General features: G+C 39.7%; 1 protein-coding gene across 1 annotated transcript in view; it reads right to left on the reverse strand.

The window, feature by feature from the left end:
- Positions 1-4,467: 4,467 nt before the first annotated feature.
- Positions 4,468-24,241, reverse strand: part of LOC149143607 (uncharacterized) — a 326,985-nt gene continuing 307,211 nt past the window's right edge. The window contains exons 11-12 of the mRNA XM_089447200.1: positions 4,789-4,839; positions 4,468-4,654 (exon numbers count right to left, since the gene is read on the reverse strand). Coding sequence (XP_089303326.1) covers positions 4,836-4,839 — 4 coding nt within the window. The 3' untranslated portion in view covers positions 4,468-4,654; positions 4,789-4,835. The remainder of the gene's footprint in view (positions 4,655-4,788; positions 4,840-24,241) is intronic.

A 24,241-nucleotide genomic window follows, 5' to 3' on the forward strand; every position in this document is an offset into this window, starting at 1 on the left:
AAGGATAAGGAGATTCTCTAGGGCTTGGTGTGAAATTTTAGGGAGGAGGAATTTTAGAATTCCGTTTGGACAAGTTTCTTCATTTATATCTCCTTTAGGCATCCTCCAGCTTTGAACAAATTCTAGCGGTGGAATTTCAAATAAATTGATGCCCTAAGCTATCATACCAAAAGGGAACCCTTGAAGTTGCTTTGACTTGGGGATTTCTTTAAGGTTTGCACTTTGCAGTTCATCATTCAAAAAAAACTCTCTTAACTATAGGTGATTATTGGATGATCCTTTACCAGGGTATATCTTTTCACCTTTCGTCTCTTATAATATTTCTCTCAAGGGATTTTTGATGGAAAGTCACCTTAGCTTCTCCCAAATCTCACACTTTAATTGAATCTTTCCATTGAATGAACCATCCTTGCCTCACTTTAAACTCTAGTATAAACACATCAGTCACAAGTGAGGCATTTTGGAAGTTCTGATCTTAGGCATTCATCATTTTTGAATATTCATAAGCCTGAGGTCAACCTTCCCTCAAGCCTTTCTTGGAGAACCCTTCTTTTGCTTCTAAAACAAGCAACCTATTCCCTGAGCCTCTCCTTTGAATGGGCTTTCGAAATCACATTGTGCATCGTTATTGACCTCATCATTCTAGTGATTTCCACCATACCAAGACTCCACCCATCGGTGAAAGTTCGTAAAGAGAAGGGGACATTGACTAAGGTGACAATGGTTCCTTGTCCCGTTGTTGCCACTTGGTCTACTAGTAGTCCATTTGGAACCTCTCCTAGGGCCCCTGCTAGATTGAGTGGAAACAAATACCATGCATCATTAAAAATGAGCCTATTTGAGGCTTTATATGGCAAGAAATGTAATACTCTGATGAGTTGGAGTAACCTAGTGGATAGAATTATGGTGGGCCCTGAATTGCTCAAAGACATGGAAGAGAAAATGGTTAAAATCAAACAAAATTTAAAAGTTGCCTAGGATAGGTAGGAAAGTGATGATGATTGGAACAAGACACGCAGGGAATTTAAAGTTGGGGATCATGTATTTTTTAAAGTAAAAGCGAAAAATAGCTCATTAAAATTAGGAAATTGTGTCAAGCTAGCAGCTAGATATTGCGGGTCATTTGAGATCCTAGAGAGGATCAACCCCATTGCATATAGGCTTGCATTGCCTGCATCTCTACATATTCATGATGTATTTCATGTTTCATTGCTTAAGAAATATGTGTTGGGCACTAATCATGTTGTTGATTGGAAAATGATTTAGGTGGAACTCGAGGGAGATTCCAGGTTCAACTAGTGTGGATTTTAGACACCAAAGTCAAGGTGCTCCAAAATCGAACCATAGGCATGTTAAAGGTAAAATGGACCATACTCAATCCTTAGGATGCAACCTAGGAGCAAGAAGAGGTCATGAGGGCAGAATACCCTCACCTTTTTTACTAATACATTGTATATGTTGTATATTTGTATATACGATGCACTGAGGACAATGCATAAAATAAGGGGGGGAAGGAATGTAATACCCCCACCTATTTTGATGATGTAAATACATGTACCTTTTATATTAGACTGGTGAGCCAAAAATGTTTTTTTTGGCCTGTGTACCCATGTGATTGCATAAATGACGATATGTCGGTTTTTGTTTGAGTGGTTAGAGGAGTCATGATGCAAATATTACAAATATTGTAAATGTACATATCCTTATATATTAATAAAATAAGCCTAATTGTAGAACCCACTCCACGAAAAGAGTATAGGGAACACAACTCCAAGGAAACAGGAAGTGCTTGGATATTTTTGGTGAAAGACGTACATGGGGCCCATGTGGATTCTAGAGGGTGCCACATGACAAGTTAGGGCCATCCATATATAAAGAAGTGTAGTTTTGGATTATCAAGTAGTTAATCCTTTAGGGGGCGAGGGATTAGTCAGTGAGTCCAGCGGGTGGACTTTGAGACTGAGTGATCGTCATTGAGTTCTGGGGCTGGACTCTAGACTGGTTGCAGTGCAGTTATTAAGTTAACTGTGTTGTATGGATGCATCTTATTATGATGTGAGACATGTTGTCGCTCAGATTGTACATGCACCGCGAAAATAGGTTAGAGCAGGGGGTTGTCACTATGATCCCCGCCCACTCTATTCTATTTGTCTCCCAACAGCAGGCTATGTGGGGTAGTCCCTAAGGAAATGTGAAGGTGGAAGGCAAGTTGGCAACCAACAAGCCCGGGAGACACGATTGAGTGCCCTTGCTACTTGGTTAAATTTAGCAAGATTCAAATATTAGATTGGATTCAGATATGAGACCAGTGCCTTATGGATTCAAAATTCTTGGTTATTATAATTTAAGACCAAGTAACCAAACGAACAAGCGTTGCTTATATGCTTCACAAACCTATATGAGATGCAAATCCTAAGATCTAGATGAAATGCAAATATATTGGTCACTTTTTAAGTTATATGCCTAATCTAAATGGAACCTCCCTCTTAACTGTTTTGAGACCAGACTTTAGAGTAGGTTGTCGGACGGAAGCCAACAGGAACCAAGCAAAGGCCTGATTAACAATACCCCCCCCCCCCGGGTGTTCCAACCACCCAGTGCCTTCAGTGCTACAAATATTGTGGCTTTGACGACTGCAAGGTCATTGTGTTAACCACTAGAAAGGTGTTGAATCCCTCAAGCTAGGCGAGAAAGGGTGGTCGTAGAATTCTATCAACCAAGCTTATGCTTGGAGGTAAATTATTAGTGCATCTAGGTCTAGAATGCTTACACAAAGGTTATGAGTGAGCTCTCAGTTTAAGATTGGCTTAATTTTTAAGTACTTAAATTTATGACCAATTTTCAACGACAATAGTACTTATGGAAAGACAATCTCATTACCAAGAGTTTGCCAATTATTAAGTGCCAATGTCAAATCCACAAGATGTTTGATTAAGAGCAATTATTCACTTAACAATTTTCCAATGATTATTAATGCAAGATGTCAATTACTCAAGATATTTTAATGATGAATATCAACAATCTTATGCCAACAGTAATGCTAAGATTATGCTCTTTAGACAATTTCAATATTGAAAGATTCTTAATTAGAATAATGGTCAACAAAACTTAAGATGCCAATTGCTTAAGATAGACAAAAAAATTACCAAAGCTTCTTAAGATCATAAAGGGAACAATATTATGAGCATAACTTAGAGCAATCATCCAACAATTTCTTAACAATTAGATCTTAGTGCCCACAATAACTTAAACCATCAACAAGATTAGAAAATGTAGATCTTAGATGTGTGAGTGATTTTAGTGCAAAGTTTGATAATTTATCATAGCTACACAAGACAAACAAATGTTAGCTTCCAAATAATCAATGTTCAAGAACAATAATTAAACTTTTAGGACAACAATAAGCTACTCACTCTAAACCCAAGAAATAACAAGCATATAAGAAACTAATATGACCAATGAAACATTAAATGACTTGCCAAGTGAGTATGCAAGAGAGCTACCCTTCTTATGATGAATTATTCAGAGATATATCAGATCTGAAAATACTTATTACAGCAGTGAGAAAATTATGCAAACAATGAACAATCAATGTGAGAGTGTGTGCCAAATTGTGCCCAACAATTGCCAAGTGATAAAACAACTTTGCCATTTTGGAATCGTGAATTTTTAGTCTTCTCAAAGATGTTGTATTTAGAAAATCTCATATATGATCACACTTGTATGCAGACATATCAGTCACTACAAATTGGAGATTTATGTCAAAAACCTGTTGCCCACGATGCCTATATTTCATGACAATATGTTAGATATCATGCCAATCAATTTTATGCTCTAAATGTGTTCTTTCCAAGTTATATCAGATCTGATGTATTTGATTATGCAGAGATATTTCAACCAACAAACAAGTGGATCTAGGTCTAATGAACAATGCCCAAGTAGCCAAAAGAAAAGTAAAATTTTATCATGAAATTTTCAGTGTGTCTAGACTATTTAGATGAGATTTTATGGCACTTAGATCACTACTATAGAGAATTTATTACAATTGTAGAAAAACAATAAGAAAATAAATGTTTAAAGAGTAAACCCTAGGCCCAATGCCTTGAAGATCACTTGTCCAACTCGCCCAAATTTTCCCCAATGAAGATGCCACCTAAAAACACAAGATTTGAGCCAATTTCTTCCTCCAAAACCCTCCAATATTCAGTCCAAAAATTTCAGAGATGGACAAAGGTAAAAAGAGGCCCACAATGGGTTGTTGTAGGCCCCACAAGGGTTACAGCTAGGGAAAAGAGGAGGTCGAGAACTTGGGAAAGTCCCTAAAGCCTACGACCTAGGGTTTCAAGTCCTCGAAGGCTTGTCGCAAGCCCTTGGAGGGTTGCGGCTAGAGGAGAAGAGAGGAAAGGCAAGGGAGAGAGAATCAAGGAGGAGAGGAGAGAGAGTGGATGAGAAGAAGGGAGAACAAAGGGAGGAGGAGAGTTGCAGAGGAGGGTCGAGAGGGAAGGAGGGTCGAGGAGGGAGAGTGGAAGGCCATGGCAAAGGCAAAGAGGGGAGGCTGAGGACCCTAACGCTTACGACCAGCTTTAGGTAGGCCAAATATGGCTGACGCGGGTCCTCAATGGCCGACGCAGGAGGGTTGGAGGAAGATGTTGGGCTTCAAGGCCATAAAAAAAAAATCAAAACCCTTGCCAGAAAATTTAAATCGCTTCAGATCTTCAATATTGTTCAATTTCACTGCAAAATTCCTAAATCGTTGGCCCTGGAAAAAAAAGAGAGGCTAGATCTTACCCTCAAGAGCTTAGATCCAGCTCTAATTCAACTCTTTCCACTTGATTTCATCTGCACAAATTAAAATAAAAATATCTGAAACCCCAATATATACAAAAATTTCAAAATTAATTCAAAACCGAAAAACCCTAGTTGCGAAACCAAGATTAGAAAAATAAAATAATTTACAGGTGTATTATACAAATTATATTTACAAAATATACATGTAAAACGCTGGGATTTTTTTTGAAATTTTATAAATCTTTAGTAGTGGCTAAATGTGTATCAAAAGCTAAATAATAAACTATAGCCTTAGTGAAGTTCGAACACCATAAAAATAATTAGAGTCCAAACATAGTCATCCTCTATCCAAAATTTGAGAACTTGGAGCCAAAGGGTTGGGAAACCTGCAAACACTATATATTTTTTATGAATGAATCGTTAGAACACCCAGTGAATTGGATCACCTAAGATAATCCCACAACTTACACATATAATGTTCCTATCACCTACAACGAAATAACAATCAAAATATTTATAAAGCACAATATAGGAATGTTCGTACCCAATACATACCACAAATCATCAGATAAAAGACACCATGAACTGCACCCCAAAGTCTTTATTATGATTATTCCAACATTCCCAACGGGACAATAATTTACATCATCTTTTCAGAGTTACATAAGCCAAAACTAGATGGCTTGAGACACAAATGACTCTCAATTTATAGATAAATCCTCCAAGTGGAAAAATAACGGCTAGTTGGCTTGATCCCCATCAAAATAATCTCGGTTGTCAAAAAATATTTGATCATCTTTTAATCTCCACCATTGAAAATATTTATTTTTGAGGAATTTTTTAATTTCTCATTTAACCCATTTTTTATTAGCTCAAAATTAATTATTTTGAGCTAATTTCCTCAAAAAATTGACTTTGACTTATCTACCAAAGCTAAAGGGTTCAATTTATCTTGAAAATTCAAATATTCCCTTGGTGGGAGCCTCCAAGAATTAGTTTCCTTCACACCCACGAACTTTTCCACTTGGAGAATTTAATTTCTGTAAGACTCTAAATTTGACTCTAATTAATTAATTTTTTGGCTTAGGATTAATTTAATTTTTGCCAAAAAAATTAATTAATTGAAACTTGAGGGGATTAAATATTTTTTTTACACCCTCTAATATTTCAGTTATCATGTCTAAACATGAAGGGCCATGCACTAAAATATTTTTTACATAAGATGATTAAATTTTCAGCCCTCAAAGGGGGAACACCCATTCGGTATAAACTCTCAAATTACACATTCAATTCTGCGACACAATATGATATAGTAGACCAAGTGATTTGTTATAAAATAATTTATCCAATTGGCTTAAATTATTTCCAAATCACTTTTACATAAGAATTGACTAAAACACTAAGACTCACCTAAGACTTAAAGACAAATTCCACCCTAGCTTTGGGGTGAGGCTGGAGGGGAAAACTTTGTCTATCTTCTGTGTTTAGAAACAAAGATAAATAACTGAGACAATAGACCTTCTAAAATGAAATTTTCGTCAAAATAATAGGCTTACCTAGGTTTTTACATATATACATGGTTTTACTAGCATCATTTACATTACAAAATTGCAAAATGGGTTTACAATGACTCAATAAACCGATGTGTTGACGATATCGATCCTTTGGAGAAAATGGTACATCTGCTTCCTTGGAACTTTGACAAAAATGAGTGCAACATCTGGCTCCATACGAGAACACGTTTCTTTCATTAAGTAACGTGATAACCCCAGAATCATGCATCCAAGTCCATCAAATAGATATCCATTCAAAATCAAAATCATCATGCATTATAAATCAGTGGGAATAGAGAAATTCTACTATAATAATAAAAAAGAACATGAAGTCATAAATGCATGAAATAAAACTAACTAACGACAATAAGTAAAAAGGAATAGGATTAGAGATACTATAGAAACAATGCCCTATGGCATCAAATGTCATCGATGTGGCACAATCTCAGGCATCTGCTTGCTCACTGGTGGATCAATAGGCTGCTTATCAGATGTCCCTTGCTGAAACTTTACCCTCTTTGGTTGATGAAGAATCTGATCATTGTGTTGAATATCTCTATCATACTGAACTCTCTTTCTCTTTCTGCTCTAAAAGTAGGATGGAAGATGTGATGAGAAAAATTGATATACCAGTTGGATAAATTCTGATTCAAAATGCAGTGGATGACCCTGTGGCACAACTTCTTCACCATTCTCCAATCTCTTTGGAACTTCCACATGGTATCTTCTTTCCACTTCTCTGTATAATCTGACCATTCCACCTGTTGTTGCGGGAATAGTGGCGTAAGATAGATCCATCTGAATAGACCCACCTAAATCAGCTGCAAACTTTCTGGAAAGAAGCATTCCCCATACATTTGGCGCATCAATCACTGTTATATCCATGGTGATGATCCTGTATGGGTAATCAGCCAAGGAGACCTGTAGATATTTAACCACACCAAGGACTTCAACTTTTCTAGAATCCATTGAGCAAATGTTATGGTAAGGTCTAGAGATTCTTAAGTTCAATTGTTCCATAACTTTCTTAGTCATAACATTTGTTGATGCACCAAAATCAAGCATGCAATTGTGAAGTAGAAAGTCATTATTATCTAATGTCAGAAAGAAGGGTTGATGGCCCTCCCTAGTCATATAGTAGTTTAAATTTTTCAACTTAATTTCTTCATCCTTAGGCTGACTATCAAATCTTTCTTATTGAGCAATGCCCAAAGCTTTGAAGAATGAAGCCTTTTGCGATGGGATCTTCAAAAGTTCTAAGACTGGAATTGACATTTTGATGTTATTAATCCATGTAGCCCAATCCACCTCTAATCCATATTTATACCTTACAGAAGCAACTTGTTTATTTTCACTCTGATATTTACCTTTCCTCTGATAGGTGTGACCTTTCTAGCAATTTATAAAATTTGTTCCTAAGATGGCTTTTCACCATATGCTTGAGTGATGGGGTCATTTTCTTCACTGAAGTTATTGATGGCGAAGGATGAAGAAATCATGTCGGCACATTGACTTTCCTTAGAGTCATCTTGACTTGCATTATTATTTTGTTGATTCCTGCTTTCCTCTAAGATTCTTTTACCAAAGGCACATGTACTTTCTTCATGGAAACTTTCACAAGGTCTGCAGAAAGGGATAGGCTCATCAACAACATTAGCAGACTCAAGTGGTGTAGGGGGCCTTTGATCACTAGGGGGATTCCTTCTTGGCCAAGGATTGTTGTTACCCCTGTTATTATTATTATTCTTGGGCGGCATATTTTGCATTCAGCTTCTCTCCATCTATATTAATTGATTTTGCACACCTCTTATTTGTCTGGCATGCTCAATTTTCATTTCTCTAATTACTCAGGTCAATTCTTTGACTAACTCTGGTTCTTCTTCTTTAATTTATTTTCCCCTAGATTTGACTGGACCTCTTTCAAAACCTGGGATTTCTTATTTACCTTAAACTTTCCTATCTCTCCAATTCTTCAGTTGTACTTTGGGCAATGGCTAAATTGCAAGCTTGGCACGTCTAATCTCATATTAAGTATCACCATTGAAAACCTCAAGATATTGCTCTAATATTATCTTGTCAGGAGGCCTATAGTCTTGAGTCAGGTCCTTCATAAGACCATAAAATCTTTGGTTAAATTCTTCCACTATTTCATTCTCATTTCTTTATGGTATTCAACTCCTTGACTAAGGATTTTCCTTCCCTCTTATCCCCATATTTATCTTTGAATGCATCAATGAAGGCTCTTAAGACAAATCCATTGTCTGCTTTATCATGAAACCAATCAAGAGCACCATCTTCTAATGATAGAACAAATAACTTCATTTTGACATCTTCATGATTGTAAGTGATAACATGGGCAAATCTTTGCACGAATGTGTTGAATTTCTTTATATGAGCTTCAACATTGACGTCATTGTTCCCCTGGAAGGTCGGGATCCTGCTCATGGTAGATTCATATGGAAGGTTGTGAGGATATCCTTGGAAATTTGTGAAGTTGCAAGGCCTCTAATAATCACCCATTATGTCTCGATTGATGGGATTAAGAAAAAACAAGTGGATAATAGGGAGGGCTTTCTATCTGAGAAAATTTAAGCACTCTCTAGAATGTAATTTGTTTAACGATGCTTGTTACTACTCAACCTAGCAAAGGTCCTAAAACGGGATCCTTGAAAGGTTAATACTAGGTTAAGGGCAACAAATGGAGCAATAGCCCATTCTCACCATGCGTAAGGCTCCCTACTCTTTACAAACTTTCATCGCTGGGAGGAGACCCGTTATGATGAGGATCAATAAATGGATAAACCAATGATAGGGTGACGGGTGATCCAATGATAAAATCCTTTTCACAAGAGAGGCTCAAATATGTGGCTTACTTGCTTTGGAGGGCAAGGTTTAAAGCTCTCAAGGAAGGGCTTAAGGGGAACTTCAAGGTTTAATTTTAGGGTAAGTATCTTATAATGGAGGTTCCTAGACCCTGAAATTCTTGTGAAAGCTTGGATTCCCAGTGATCTTTGAAGAATTATGCTTAATAGTGTATGGGACCACATGGGACCAAGTGGAACCGAGGCTAGGTCAAGGGGGTAGGGGTAGGTTTTAGCAACCAATGATATTCTTGAACTATTCTGGAGGGAGAAAGGGACCAAAGAAAAAAAATTAAAGCCAGACAACCTGAGGGGATCCCAATGAGACTTCTAGCCTAAGGAAACCAAGGGCAAGATTCAATCTCGAGGCTAGAGCTTCAAATATCTCAAAATCCCACCGTCGAATTTCTTCAAAATTGGAGGGCACCTAGGAGACACACCAGCGCAGTAGGGGCCAAGAGATCGAAATATTTTGATGGGTGGTTTACAAGATAAATGATTCCCTAGGGGAGCTAATGGGACCAGTTCTAGAAAAGGAGAGAGAGTAGGATGAAAATATTTAAGGTGATCAACTTTGGGTGGACCAATGCCTAATCCTTTGGGGAGAATGGAGTCAGGTAGAATTATGACTATCGACCTTTGAATTTTCAAGGTCAAGGTGGCCTAAAAGGCAACTTCGCTTAGCACTAGGGCAATAGCAAAAACAACTTCAAATACTTTATACTTCCTTTTGCAAGATAAATGGCTTATCAAGATAAATTTTAGTAATGAAACATCCCTAGGAACATTCATTCATTATACATGGCCCATACATGAAGCATTCACTATCCAGAAACAAAATTTCCACAACTTCACATAAGAGATGCAACAAATAAGCCTTATTATAGTGAATTCCCAACAACAATATATATGACAAAATTAGAAAAAAAGAATAGAATTAAAATGTACTTACATGTATAAGAAATATCTAACCATCCAAAAAACTTGCCATCAAAAAGCTCTAAGACATATGAAAATTATCCAAACATCAAAATTCATTCCATGCTCCAAAAATTTGTCCTCCAAGAAAGATAGTGAAAGTCTCTAAAGAGATAAAAGTTCCAAATCCAAGTGATGGTGTTGAAATGAATCCTCATCACTTCCATTTATACACTTCTAATGAGTTTGATTTAACTACTTGGGCCTACATTAGCCCCTAAAATAAAATAATGTGCAAAACATCTAACTTTTGGTGACAAGCCCACTAAACTAGCTCATAAACAAAAGAATAAGCCTTTCAAGAGGTCAAATGATCAATACTACATGTCATTGGGCCTTCTAAGAAGCCTAATGAAGTCCATAAGTGCGACAATGATGAATATGACTCCCAAAAATAGTGGACAAGGGGTTGGCCCTGTTATCACCCCAAGAAACTCTCCTAGGTTGTAGCTCGGAGATGCTCGGGAACATTACAAATTCAACTTATTGTTGCAAATGGATGAATGGAAGAGATGATGCTTGTTCAAGACAGATAACCGCTTCTACTTTGCTTGACTATAGACATGCGTAAACACCCCCAGACTACAAGACTTTAGACCACCAATTACTCACAATTCAGAGATTGGGTGAATATGGAGAATATTGACCGCACCAGCAAATGCACAAGACCTTGTGATGGCTGGCTGCAACCAGTAAAGGGGTCTGCAAATCTAATTCCCTAGTGTATAGACAAGATGACAGCTCTCTGTCACTAAGTGAAAAGAAACCTGATTAACACATTCACTGATACATGCAAGATTTAACCACAGAGGTAGGATGACAGCTCCTCTAATGCTAAACATCAAGAGTTTAGGAAAACTACATATCAGGCACAGCCTAGAACAGAATAGAAATGGAAAGTGAGCAATTAACAGCAAAAGAAGCTTGTATTAGCTGAAAATGAAGATGATACGCTGCAAGTATCAAAGTAGTTACAGTCTCCAGAAGTTGAACCTTACACCAAAACAACAACCATCAACCCTGATTACATCTGATTTCTGGGTATATATAGAGTTTCATTACAGAGGCACTCGGCCATTCTAGGTGTGGAGGGGTCATAATTGACCACCAACCGCTTTAACAGCCGGGCAGGACTTCTGAGTGCAATTGCTTGCTGTAGTTGATGGATGTGATCTTTTCCTGCGCTCTGTTGTCCTTCTTAGGCAGGTGGAGTGTTGTATGGGATGAAGTCCCATAACTGTTAAATGCATTTACCTGATCGAGCTCTGTCCTTTTTCTTCTCGGCCTTACTATCTCTTGAATGTGGTTGTTGAGGGACTACTGCAAACAGTACCGAGAACTGGTTATGTTCGTCCTTCAGGTGCACAAAGCCGTTAAGGGATGTGGACTACATAGCAGGTGGACGAACTGGATGGAGGAACAAGATTGGCCGTCGGATCGGGCGGATAGATGACGTAGATGAGTCAACGGAGATATCGGAGGGGGCGGGAGCGAGGTGATCGTGGGTCGTTGGATCACGGGCGGACGGATGCAACGGTTATCGGATGGAGGGGACGCGTGGGGTTTAACGAGCGGAGACGGAGGATGAGCGGTAAGTGGTATTGCCCGCACTGCTTTCGGATGATGGGTGGTAAAGGTACGAGGGCGCGCGATACCATTCGAATGGTGACGCGTGGCGACGGGGTGAAAACGAAAACCACTTTTCATCGAGAGTTAACATGCTGTCACTTTGCAAGTGCGAGAACAATGAACGTCGTCTGATCGTGGCGGAGATGATCGAAAGGTGGGGAACAAAACAGGCAGGTTATTCATCGAATGCGGCGGGGAACTGTTAGATCGGGATGCAGCGATCGACGGCTATGATTTTAAAGGCGACTATGAGTTACGGAGGTGCGGGGTCATGTGGACACCGGTGCTATGGGGCTTTGAACTTAGCGCTTTGGGGCTGGAAGAAACAAGGGCTTATGCCGAGTTTTGGAGAAAAACAGAGAGGGCGGGGTTATGAGAGTGTAAGTGGAGTGAAGGAGAAGAGGGAAGATGACTATTGCGAGTTCTCTTTTGAGCATAAACACATGGCCAAGCTTGCATTCTGACCTTCAAAACATCAAAGTATGTAGCAGAGCTAACACTGGATCCTTCTGGGGATGAGATCCTCCCTGTGAGGTCCCAAGAACTGCAGATCATTGCCTTTCCTGTGAAAACCAAATTAGGAAAATTTCCTAGTGTTCCATTGGGCATGGAGTCTAAGTGAGCTTATACTAAAAACTGATAAAATAACATATTTACAACCTTAAGGCCAGAAGACCTTGAGAAACATAAATTTTCAAAAACCGCCCATTAATTGGGCCATCAAAAACTATTTCCCCTCCCATCCTTTGCAATATGAAGGTATTGTTCCCTTAGATCTGAGAAATGATAAAAGGCACTGTCCAGAAAGCATCAAAATTCCCATGGTTGCCCTTCTTCTCTTTTAGTGCATCCCACTTAAGGACCAAGTCTCCAACCTGAAAATTATATGTTTTTGTCCTCCTGTCAAAAGCTTCCTTGATTTTCTTTTGATATGTTGTAGACTTCTCCACCCGCTGTTCTCTGATTTGATGTACCTCTGCTAAATCAGTGATCCTTTTTGCCATGTCTTCTTTCTCACCCTGCTCTTCTTGCAAGAATTTTGCCACAGGGAGGGTTAACTGAATTGGGAATATAGCTTCAGTGCCATATACCAACTTGAATGGAGAATTCTCAGTGGATTTCTTGGTGGTTACTCTGTCAGTCCACAGTGCATATTTGAGCTTAGAATCCCAATTTTTCTTGTTGTCTTCCAACATCTTCTTCATTATCTAATATTAGGCTCTTGTTAGAGGATTCTGCTACACCATTGCCTTGAGGGTAATATGAGGTGGAATGAACTAGCTTAATGCCCATTGAGTCACACATGTCCACCAATTCTTTTGCCCTGAAGGTTGCTGCATTGTCTGTGATCAATTTATGTGGACAACCAAATCTGGTGAAGATATTCTCTGTCAAGAACTTCATGACCACATTATGGTCAGCCTTTCTGGTAGGAATTGCTTCAATCCATTTAGTGAAGTAATATGTGGCTACTAAGATCCATCTGTGTTGGCCACTGGAGTGTGGATTGATTTCTCCAATGAAATCCAAGCCCCACTGCTGAAAAGGGCCACTAGCATGTATGGGTTTTAAGGGAAGGGACTTCAATTGTTGTTTTCCTTCAAATATTTGGCACCTGTCACATGATTTAACAAATGAAAAGACATCAGCAAACAAGGTGGGCCAATAGTACCCAGCTCTGAGGATTTTGTGGGCTGTAGTTTTCCAAAAATGATGTCCTCCACATATGCTGGAATGGAACTGCTGCATCACTTCTACGGATTGTTCTTTGTCCAGACACCTCAAAAGAATTCCAGAGGGGTCCCTCCAGTAGAGAATATTTTCATGAATGCAATATTTGGCTGCCCTAAGTTTAATAGTTTTGGCTTGGCTTGAACTAAGGCCTGGGAGAATTTCTAGCTTCAGCAAAAATTGAGCTATTGTTGAGTGCCAACCACAAGAAGCTAAATTTTCTAGCAATGACTGATTTTTCCCTGGTTTAGCTGCTTCTTCTTCTGTCTGACCATTCTCTGGAATTGTGCTCATGAGATTTATGTCTAGTGTTCTGCAATTTTCTTCAGCCATTAATCTAGAAAGGCCTTGACCTCTGACCAGTTTGGTGGGCTTCAATTCTATGTTAAATTCAATAAGCTTTGCAATCCATTTAGCCCTTCTTCCATCAGCATCAAGCTGCGTTAGAACATCTTTTATTGAAGCAGAGGGTACATATGCAATTATCTTGGAATGCAGAATGTAAATTCTGAAAGCTTTCAAAGACTTAATAAGAGCATATGCATGTTTTTCTATGATATCATACTTTAACTCAACATCCCTTAATGTCTTGCTGAAAAGTCCACTGGATGCTCCGGGCCTTCTTCATCTACTTGCAATAAAATTGCTGCAAGGGTGTCATTAGAGGCTAATGAAAATATATGGAACTCCTTTGTTGTAATCTGGACTTCTTAAAGTGGGAGCTTCTATAATAGCTTTCTTAATGGACTCAAAGGATCTTCTTGTTGCATCAGTCCATTTGATCTCCGACCCCTTTCTCAACATGGAGATAATATGCTTTACAAATTCTGCAAAATTTGGGATAAACCTCCTTACAAAATTTATCTTGCCCAAAAAAGACTAGATATCTTTCTTTGATCTTGGGACAAACAAGGTCTGTATTGCTCTCTCTTTCTGGGTCAATTTTGACACCTGCAGCAGAAACAACATGCCCTAACAACTTGCCCTCTTCTAAAGCGAACTGTCACTTTTTAAGATTGATTGAAATCCCAAACCTTCTGCACTTCAGGAACACTTTCTTCAAATACTATAAATGGTCATGAAAATTTCTAGAATACATTGTTATATCATCAAGGTAGACAAGGACAAACTTATCCTTCTCTCCCACAAATGCTATATCCATAGCTCTCTGAAAGGTGGCTCCAGCATTCATCAACCCAAAAGGCATCTTGGAATACATAAAAGTGCCCCAAGGAGTGGTGAATGCAGTATTTTCTTGGTCATCTGGATGTACAACAACCTGATTATACCCTGAAAATCCATCCAGGAAAGACATTACTTTGGCCCCTGAGACCTTCTGCAGCAAATGTTCCATCTTGGGTAAAGGATAATTGTCTTTTTTAGAACATTTGTTTAAGTTTCTGAAATCAACGCAGAGCCTAATTTCTCCACTTTTCTTCCTCACCACTACCAAATTGGCTACCCATTTTGAATATCTGAGAGGGACTATGATTTTGGCAGCCAATAACTTCTTGATTTCTTTTTCAATTAGAGGAAGGAGCAAAGGATTTATTGGTCTCAACTTCTGCTTGAAAGGGATGGTGTCTTTCTCTAAGGGAATTTTATGTTGGATGATCTTTTTGTCATATGTTTTCAGGTCACTATATTCCCAGGCAAAGACATCAACAAATTGCTTCATTAAATTGCAGTATTCAGAACCCTCAGCAGCAGACAAATGGGTGGAAAAATTTATATATCTTGGTTGTCCTGGACTCCGTATATTATGCTTACAGACTGCAGATTGGTCTTCTTTTTGGGCAGCCTTATGAGGCACAGCATTTTGGTCAAACAGCGTTTCTAATGGAATCAGACCCTTAGGTATATGATTGCTGGGCAGTTGGACAATGTTATCTTTACCAATTCTGTTTCTAAGCTGGGATTGGGGATTTTCTTCCAAGGCTCATTCTCTTGGTCAATTTGCATTTCAGAGAATTCATCAATGACTTGCAGGAACTTATTTATTTCATCATCATCTTCAAAAACTTTCCAATGCTGGACATTATCAGACAAGGATGGTCTATATTTCATTTGAACTTCATAAACTAGTCTGGTAGGCATGGGAGGGATAAACATGCTAGCAAACACAGCAAGGGAATCGGCATGCTGGTTTTTTACTCTAGGGATATATGAGATACAAAAATTATCAAAAGAATCTTTAAGTCTCCATACCTCATCCATGTATGCTTTCAGCCTTGGGTGCTTTGCTTGGAATGTTTTATTCACTTGCTTAATGATAAGATCAACAACTCCAAACACCTTTATGCTCTTGATTCCTCTGTCTTTGGCTGCATTTAGACCCAATATCGGAGCCTCATACTCTGCTATATTGTTGGTAACTTGAAAGGCCAGCGTAAAAGACAGATGTGTGCTTTCTTTTTCTGGAGATATCAGCACCACCCCTGCTCCTGCAGTCTCCCTCGAACATGCTCCATCAAAGAACATCTCCCAAACCAGACTTCCTTGCTCTCCATCGGCCTAATTCACTAGTTTCTTGATCTGCATTGAGGCCTTCTGGGATTCTTCAATTTGGAAAATACAAGCTCCAAAATCAGTGTCCACAGCATAAATGGGATGATTGGAAGGATTCTTCTCATCACTAATGATGTAGGCCAGTTGTGCTTCTCTGTACAATCTTCTGCTTTCCCCCCCAAAGACTAGGACAGTGGCATAAGATAAATCATTTTGTAATGTCCCACCAAGTCTCTTAATCCACCCTCTAGACAACAGCATGCCAAACCTAGGAGGGACATCTACTACCACAATATCCATAATCATGCTCTTCATGGGCAACTGGGTTAGGGTAATGGCTAGGTCTTTGATTAATCCTAGGCATTTTACCTTTCTTGAATCAAATGAGAATAAATCATGATATGGTCTAGTGATATCAAGCCCTAACTCTTCCATGACAGCTTTAGGCATCAAACTGTGGTTGGCCCCTATGTCTAGCATGCAATTGTGGAGGATTTTGTCATGAATGGTCGAGGAGACATAAAATGGTGGAGAATTATCATCAGCAAGTTCGTTCATTGGGCTAAGCACAACTGCAGGCTTATCATCTTGCAAATTGATGTAGTCAGTGGGGTTTTGTGAGGCTTTCAACTCAAGAGCATCAAGGATAGACTTTCTAAAAACTTCACTCTTTGCTAGTTCTATCAGAGATACAAATATTTTTAGCTTCTGGACTTCTGATTCAAAACTGAAAGGGGAAGGGGACTTGTCAGGACCTCTTACCTCTTGAGCTGGTGCTTTGAGGATGACTGGATCGGTTGCTGGCTTCTTCTGTCTAATATTCTGTTGCTCTGTTTGGACAGTAGCTCTTTGGGTAGGGTTCTCCTTGACATTGTTTGCTTTTGACCTTAGATTGTATCTTTGTTGTTCACCAGTCTGCAGAACAGCCTCTCTGTCCCACTCTTGACTGGTTTGGTCCTGTAGTAATGATTCTTCATATGCGGCCAATGTCAAAAAGGCAGCACTGCCTTTGTCTTCCATGCAATGAATTTCATCCTCTTCTTCGAACTGCTCCTCCTCCATGACTACATTTTGGAAAGGAGCCTTAACTCTTTGTTCTTCATGGGCCTCTTTACCCCTTTGAATGATTTGCAATTGTTCATTTGCTCTTCTGAAAGGATTTGGGTTTCTTGGAGAAAATGTGTTTGGAAGCCTTGCTTTTCCAGAGCTCTGCTCAACTTTCAGCTTAGATATCTCAGCAGCCAATGACTCTATCATTTTAGTCATCTTATCTAATTTAGGTTTTGAAGATGAAGCAGAGGAAGAAGAAGCCTCACCTCTCTGCCTTCTTCTATCAGCATGACTTTTGAGCTTTTCTGCAGCCATGATATTAGATTCCACCTCTAGGGCTGCATCCTGCATTTCAGCTAGAGTGGCACATCTTCTTTCTCTCAAAAGCAGGTAGAAGTCAGAGTCAAAATCATTAGCATAAGTGAGCTTGACAGAGGTGGCGGTAGGATTTACTTCAGCTGGTATCTTACTATACATACGATTAAATATTTTATTAAAATCAGGGAATGATTCCCCATTTTCCCTCTTTAGGTTTCCAAACTCTGTATGGTAATAGAGCAGATCTTTCCTATCCCCCCATTGCTTCAGGAATGCATCATCCAATGCTTCAATGTCTGCTATGGACCTATGGGGCAATTCTCTGAACCACTTTCTAGCCTCTCCATCAAGGCTCTGAACAAACACTCTCATCCACACATCATCTTCATTGATATCTAGGTTATCAACATAACTATAAAAGGACTCAAGGTGTTCTTCAGCTGTTACTCTCTCTATACCAGTGAACTTGGGCATATATTTCTAATATTCTCCTGTAGGCATAACATTCAAAGGAACAGGCAAGACCAGGGGTCCATACCTAGTAGCTATGATTCTTTCCATGTTCGTGGGAGCTTGCTGGCCTGCCATGACTGTGATAGGTGGAAGGATACTGGCAGATTGAATGGTAGGAAATAATGAAATAGATGACAAACACGAAGGAATATGATGGACTGTATGGGATACTTTCTTTGGATTGAGATCCAAATGGGAACTGACTGAACAAGGAGCTTTATGAATCTCTGAAGGTACTTCTTCACTAACAATGCTAGGGTCTATATCTTTAAACAATATATCCCCAATTATAACTTTCTCTTTCAGAGATACATAAGATTTCTTAGGCTTACCTGATCCTGATGCTCCTTTCTGTGATGTTTTCCTTTGCTTAGCAATCTTCTCAGGGTCAGGCACAGGGTCAGCTAGTGATTTTTTAGGATTTCTCCGGGTATGCCTCACAAACTGAGCCAGAACTGAAAGGTGGAGTCGCCACTAGGTTGGTTCTCCAGTAGAGTCGCCAGATAGATGATTACAACCAGAAATGTGTCCAGACTTTGTCTATCATCAAAGTTGGATCTATGTCATTCTCCCAGGGAAGCTGAGCTTCAATCTCCTCTCCCCAGCAACGGCGCCAATTAATGTTATCACCCCAAGAAACTCTCCTAAGTTGTAGCTTGGAGATGCTCGGGAACATTACAAATTCAACTTATTGTTGCAAATGGATGAATGGAAGAGATGATGCTTGTTCAAGCCAGATAACCGCTTCTACTTTGCTTGACTCCAGACATGTGTGAACACCCCCAGACTACAAGGCTTTAGACCACCAATTACTCACAATTCAGAGATTGGGTGAATATGGAGAATATTGACCGCACCAGCAGATGCACAAGACCTTGTGATGGCTGGCTGAAACCAGTAAAGGGGTCTGCAAATCTAATTCCCTAGTGTACAGACAGGATGACAGCTCTCTGTCACTAAGTGAAAAGAAACCTGATTAACACATTCACTGATACATGCAAGATTTAACCATAGAGGTAGGATGACAACTCCTCTAATGCTAAACATCAAGAGTTCAGGAAAACTGCATATCAGGCACAACCTAGAACATAATAGAAATGGAAAGTGAGCAATTAACAGCAAAAGAAGCTTGTATTAGCTGAAAATGAAGACGAGACGCTGCAAGTATCAAAGTAGTTACAGTCTCCAAAAGTTGAACCTTACATCAAAACAACAACCATCAACCCTAATTACATCTGATTTCTGGGTATATATAGAGTTTCATTACAAAGGCACTCGGCCATTCTAGGTGTGGAGGGGTCATAATTGACCACCAACCGCTTTAACTGCCACGCAAGACTTCTGAGTGCGATTGCTCGCTGTAGTTGATGGATATGATCTTTTCCTACGCTCTGTTGTCCTTCTCGGGCAGGTGGAGTGTCGTATGGGATCAAGTCCCATAACTGTTAAATGAATTTACCTGACCGAGCTCTGTCCTTTTTCTTCTCGGCTTTACTGTCTCTTGAATGTGGTTGTTGAGGGACTATTGCAAACACTGTTGAGAACTGGTTATGTTCGTCCTTCGGGTGCACAGAGCAGTTAAGGGATGGGGACTACATAGCAGGTGGGCGAACTGGATGGAGGAACAAGATTGGCTGTCGGATCGAGCGGATAGACGGCGTAGATGAGTCAACGGAGATATAGGAAGGGGCAGGAGCGAGGTGATTGTGGGCCGTTGGATCACGGGCGGACGAATCCAATGGCTATCAGAAGGAGGGGACACACGGGGTTTAACGGGCGGAGACGAAAAACGAGCGGTAAGTGGTATTGCCCGCATCGCTTTCAGACGATGGGTGGTAAAGGTACGAGGGCGCGCGATACCATTCGGATGGTGACGCGTGGTGGTGGGGGAAAACGAAAACCACTTTTCATCGTGAGTTAACATGTTGTCACTTCGCGAGCGCAGGAACAGCGAATGTCGTCCAATCGTGGCGGAGGTGATCGGACAGTGGGGAACCAAACGGGTAGGTTATTCATCGAATGCGGCGGGGAACCGTTAGATTGGGATGCGGCGATCGACGGCTATGATTTAAAGGCGACTATGAGTTACAGAGGTGCAGGGTCATGTGGAGGCGATGCTATGGGGCTTTGAACTTAGCGCTTTGGGGCTTGAAGAAACAGGGGCTTATGCCGAGTTTTGGAGAAAAACAGAGATGGCGGGGTTATGAGAGTGTAAGTGGAGTGAAGGAGAAGAGGGAAGATGACTTCTGCGAGTTCTCTTTTGAGCATAAACACATGGCCAAGCTTGCATTCTGACCTTCAAAATGTCAAAGTATGTAGCAGAGCTAGCAAGCCCGTTGTTCTCCAAATAATAAACTTGTGGTTCTCCCAATGGGTGTGAGGGCACACAAGTAACCTCATGGGTCTCCAAGTAGATCAAAGATGAATATAGACCATATGCAATGGCTCAGATGATGGTGTAAGTGATGCCACATTAGCATACAAGTCCCGAGTCATCTGCCAAGTGCATGGTACAACTATGGGGTCAGCTAAACATGGTGAACTAGGTGCATCTTCCTCGTCCAATAGGTGAATCTCGAGCAATCTTTGAACATCTATGGGGGTCCATGGACTGTCTTTACTATTGTGGAGGTCCATGGTTCTCTACACACACCCTACATGTGTCAATGTAGCCCTCTGGAGGGTTAGGACCCCGTATAAGGAGAAAAAAACCGAAATAGAGACCATCTGCATTCCTTCATAAGATCCAATGTGTCCTCTAGCCTTCTAGTACAACAAGTCATCAAAGGAAATAGAGTTAGAGAGCTTATAAACAATGTAAAACATGTCAGCACTTCATAATCGCATGCCCTACATAGTGGGCTTTGGCATGTGCTAATGTCTCCAAGCTCCAAATGGGGTTAACTAAGTATCCTATTAGGTGGTTTCTATTTTTAAAGAGGATATTATATCCAAGGAACATCCTTCAAAGGGTGGCGGCATGTGATAAAGAGATGAATGGAGTAGGGAATAAAAGGGGTATCCTTGGGCCACATGTTGGGGTACAAGGGTAGCTAATAAAGGGAAGCCCACACATGGGTATATAATGTATAGGAGGGAGAAATCGTGATGCATGAGGTGCCCCAAGCTTGATTATTCCACTCTCCTTTATATCCCTTTTTCCTTTTATGTTTTATTCTTTGATTAACTGCTCAGGGCTCAAAGGATAAGAGCATGATGTGTAAGGTATATCAGTGGATATCCACTTTAAGGTAGAGCAGTTCATTGTCCACCAGGGTTGGGACAATCATGGCTTCCTTAATGATAAAGGAGGCTCATCTAGAGCCTATATGAACCAGGGTGATGGCCATGATAATGGGGTAGAGCTCATGTGTTTCCTTTTTCCCATGCGCTAAATGTGTTTGTCCTGATCATCTTTTGCATTTTGTGGTACATTTTCCTGTTGAATGTGTATAATTATGCTTTTACATTTTTTTAGCTACAATAACCTCTGGGGCATCATTCTAGGTTGGACCCAAGGTGTCGGCAAGGGGAGGGGGAAGGCTAACCCTATGTGGACCCAGGTGGGAGAAATGATGAATGGGGTTATAATGAGTGGAAGGGGAGTGATATATGTGGATGAGGGAGCGTGATCATGCAACCAAAATTAGGGTTTCCCATGTAGTACCATCTCTAAAGACCAAAGGTCGGTAAAAAAGATCTCACGAAACTAGGGTCCAAGGTTAACATCCAAAAGAGGTCTAGGGGACAAGAGCACAGATCTAGCCTACTCTTTCCACCGAATCCCCCCCATTAATCCATGCCTAGAAGTATCCATGATAAGAAAACTACAATACTCAATTACCAAATGACAATGCATACCTTTAGGTTTAGGAGGGCCACCTTCAAACATACAATCATGACAGATGGGTGAGGGACCACATGGTTGGCTCAGGTGGTGGAGAAATGGCACAACAAGCTAGTTGGTGGCTGCAAGGGGTTATTGGCTGTTGGCTAAGGACCATCTTAGAGAAAAAAGTTCCCCTAGGGATATCACCCACAAAATGGTAGGTAACATCTCTCTCCAATTGGGACGTGATCTCTCGAAAAAGTGGACGAAGCTACTCGAACGGGAGGTCACAAGAACTCCAACAATCTCTTAGTTACCATAGACCTATTACCTGCACATATAATAGATGGAAAACACAAGGCTGCATGCTTTCGCGGTGTCAAATGATTGCACATGCTTAGATTAGACCCATAAAATCAACTCATAGAAGTAAACTTTCAAATGCAATTTTAAATCTGAATGCAGCTAAGCTATCATGAGAAATATCATATGACATTAGTTCTAATGCAAAAATCATCATGTGATGCATCCTATTCTAACATACATATAGTACAATGTCAAGTATCAAGGAAAGGGGTGATACGACTTAACTTGATCGGTTGTGGCCATTGTTCGTCGTTGAGTTTAGAAATGTAGTAATAGTCCTCTCCAACTTTCCCATGGATCTTGACAGGCATCAGTTGTTTATCAACTAAGACCACGTCCTCGACCTTGTATCCTTTCTGAGGCTTCCACTTTTTGCTCATTTTGTGGTTTGGTCGTTTGAGGATGCGGATTTCCTGAGAAGGGAGAATAGGAGAAGGCTTTTCAACCTCATGTGTTTCATAATAGGGAATTGGTCTAGGCTTGATCACATGAGAAAGATAAGTCAGCTCTCTATAGAGGATAAAAGGGGTTCCATCAGATTTCGGAATAGTAGCATATGATAAGTCCATTTGAACATGACCCCCAATAGTGGCTCCCCACTTCCTAGACAAGAGCATTCCCCATACATCAAGAATATCTATGACGACAACATCCATGAGAAGGGATATATCAGGGTTCCTAGTCAAAGAGACCTTAAGATGCTTTATAAGGCCTTGCACCTCTATAGACCTAGAATTAAAACCACATACCTTCTTATATGGTCAAGTGATGCTGAGACCTAGCTGTTTCATAACCTTTAAAGGCATAATGTTGGCAGAAGCTTCTGAATCAATCATACAATTATATAACAAGAGGTCATTGATAGTCAAAGTGAGCATAAATGGTTCATGTCCAGGGTTGCGATCGAGAATATGAATGTTTTGTAGGTCTTTAGGTAGTTCTTTGTAATGATCCTCCTACAATTACAAACAAAATATGAATATTAGCATGCATATGATAGGTACATATGCATGCATCGCATTCACTACACTAGTATACATACAAACTAATATTGAAAAATATCTAAGTTAGGTTAATAAATTAATTATCGAAGTAAATTCCTAACTTACCATAATCTAATAAATATATCAAGTGAGGTCTTTGATACATACCACCCATATACGTATATATCTATATATGTGATTAAAGGAAATAATAAAGTGAATTATTAAAAACTATGAATAAAACAATGAACATATTCATAAAACATTATATTAACTAAATAAAACATAAAAAGCGGCAAGTGTTGATTTTGGGTAGCATCGGATGTGATCTAGCTCCTAAATTTTGTAGAGGGGCTAGAATACATGAGATATCCAAGACCCAAAAATTGTTTGGAGAAATTCCTCCCGGATGATGAGTTATAAAAATAATTAATATTTTTAATGGGGTTCCTAAGTCTAAAGGTAGGAAAATAAAAATATTAATGGGTATTAATAAAGATAAGGGTGAGAAGCTTCTAAGAGAAAAGGATCAAGTCTATTTTAATCTTAGCGGTTGATTAGGGACTTAATCTCGGACGTTGATTCATAAATAGGAAAAGTATAAGAGAAGACTTGAGAGTCATTTGGAGACACACTAGGAAAATACTCAATAACTCGAGGGAAATCGATTCTCAAGGAGAAAAAGTTCAATTTCAAAGGGAGAGTGGCAAGGTGAAGGAAGAGGAGGGCATTAACATCAGTCAAATACTGAGGAAGAAGTGACACAAAGCATCCTAGAGATAGCGCAAAGGAAAGATCAGAGAGACAGCGCAACTAGAGACGTAGTCCTCGTGCAAGCCTCACGAAGAAGTGACACAAAGAAGGAAAGAAGGTCTCTAGGGTGTCAAAACTTCTCTGGTTAGAGAAGGAAAATTTTCTTAGGTGTTTCTCTCATAAGTGTCTCAATATTCTGTAGAATCGTTCCTTGTAAAGAGATTGTTGTTGAAAATTAATAAATAAACCCTCCTCTACTGCACCGGTTTTCCCGCATTGGGTTTTTCGGGGACAGTTATCCAAAAATCACTGTGTTGATGTGATTGATTCTTGTGTTTGTATATCACTGTTATTTTCTCTATGCTATTATGTGATAACCAC

The sequence above is a fragment of the Pinus tabuliformis genome, chromosome X (assembly GCF_031772625.1).
Source record: "Pinus tabuliformis cultivar Carrire ecotype Pingquan chromosome X, CPIR1, whole genome shotgun sequence".
NCBI classification, from domain to species: domain Eukaryota; kingdom Viridiplantae; phylum Streptophyta; class Pinopsida; order Pinales; family Pinaceae; genus Pinus; species Pinus tabuliformis.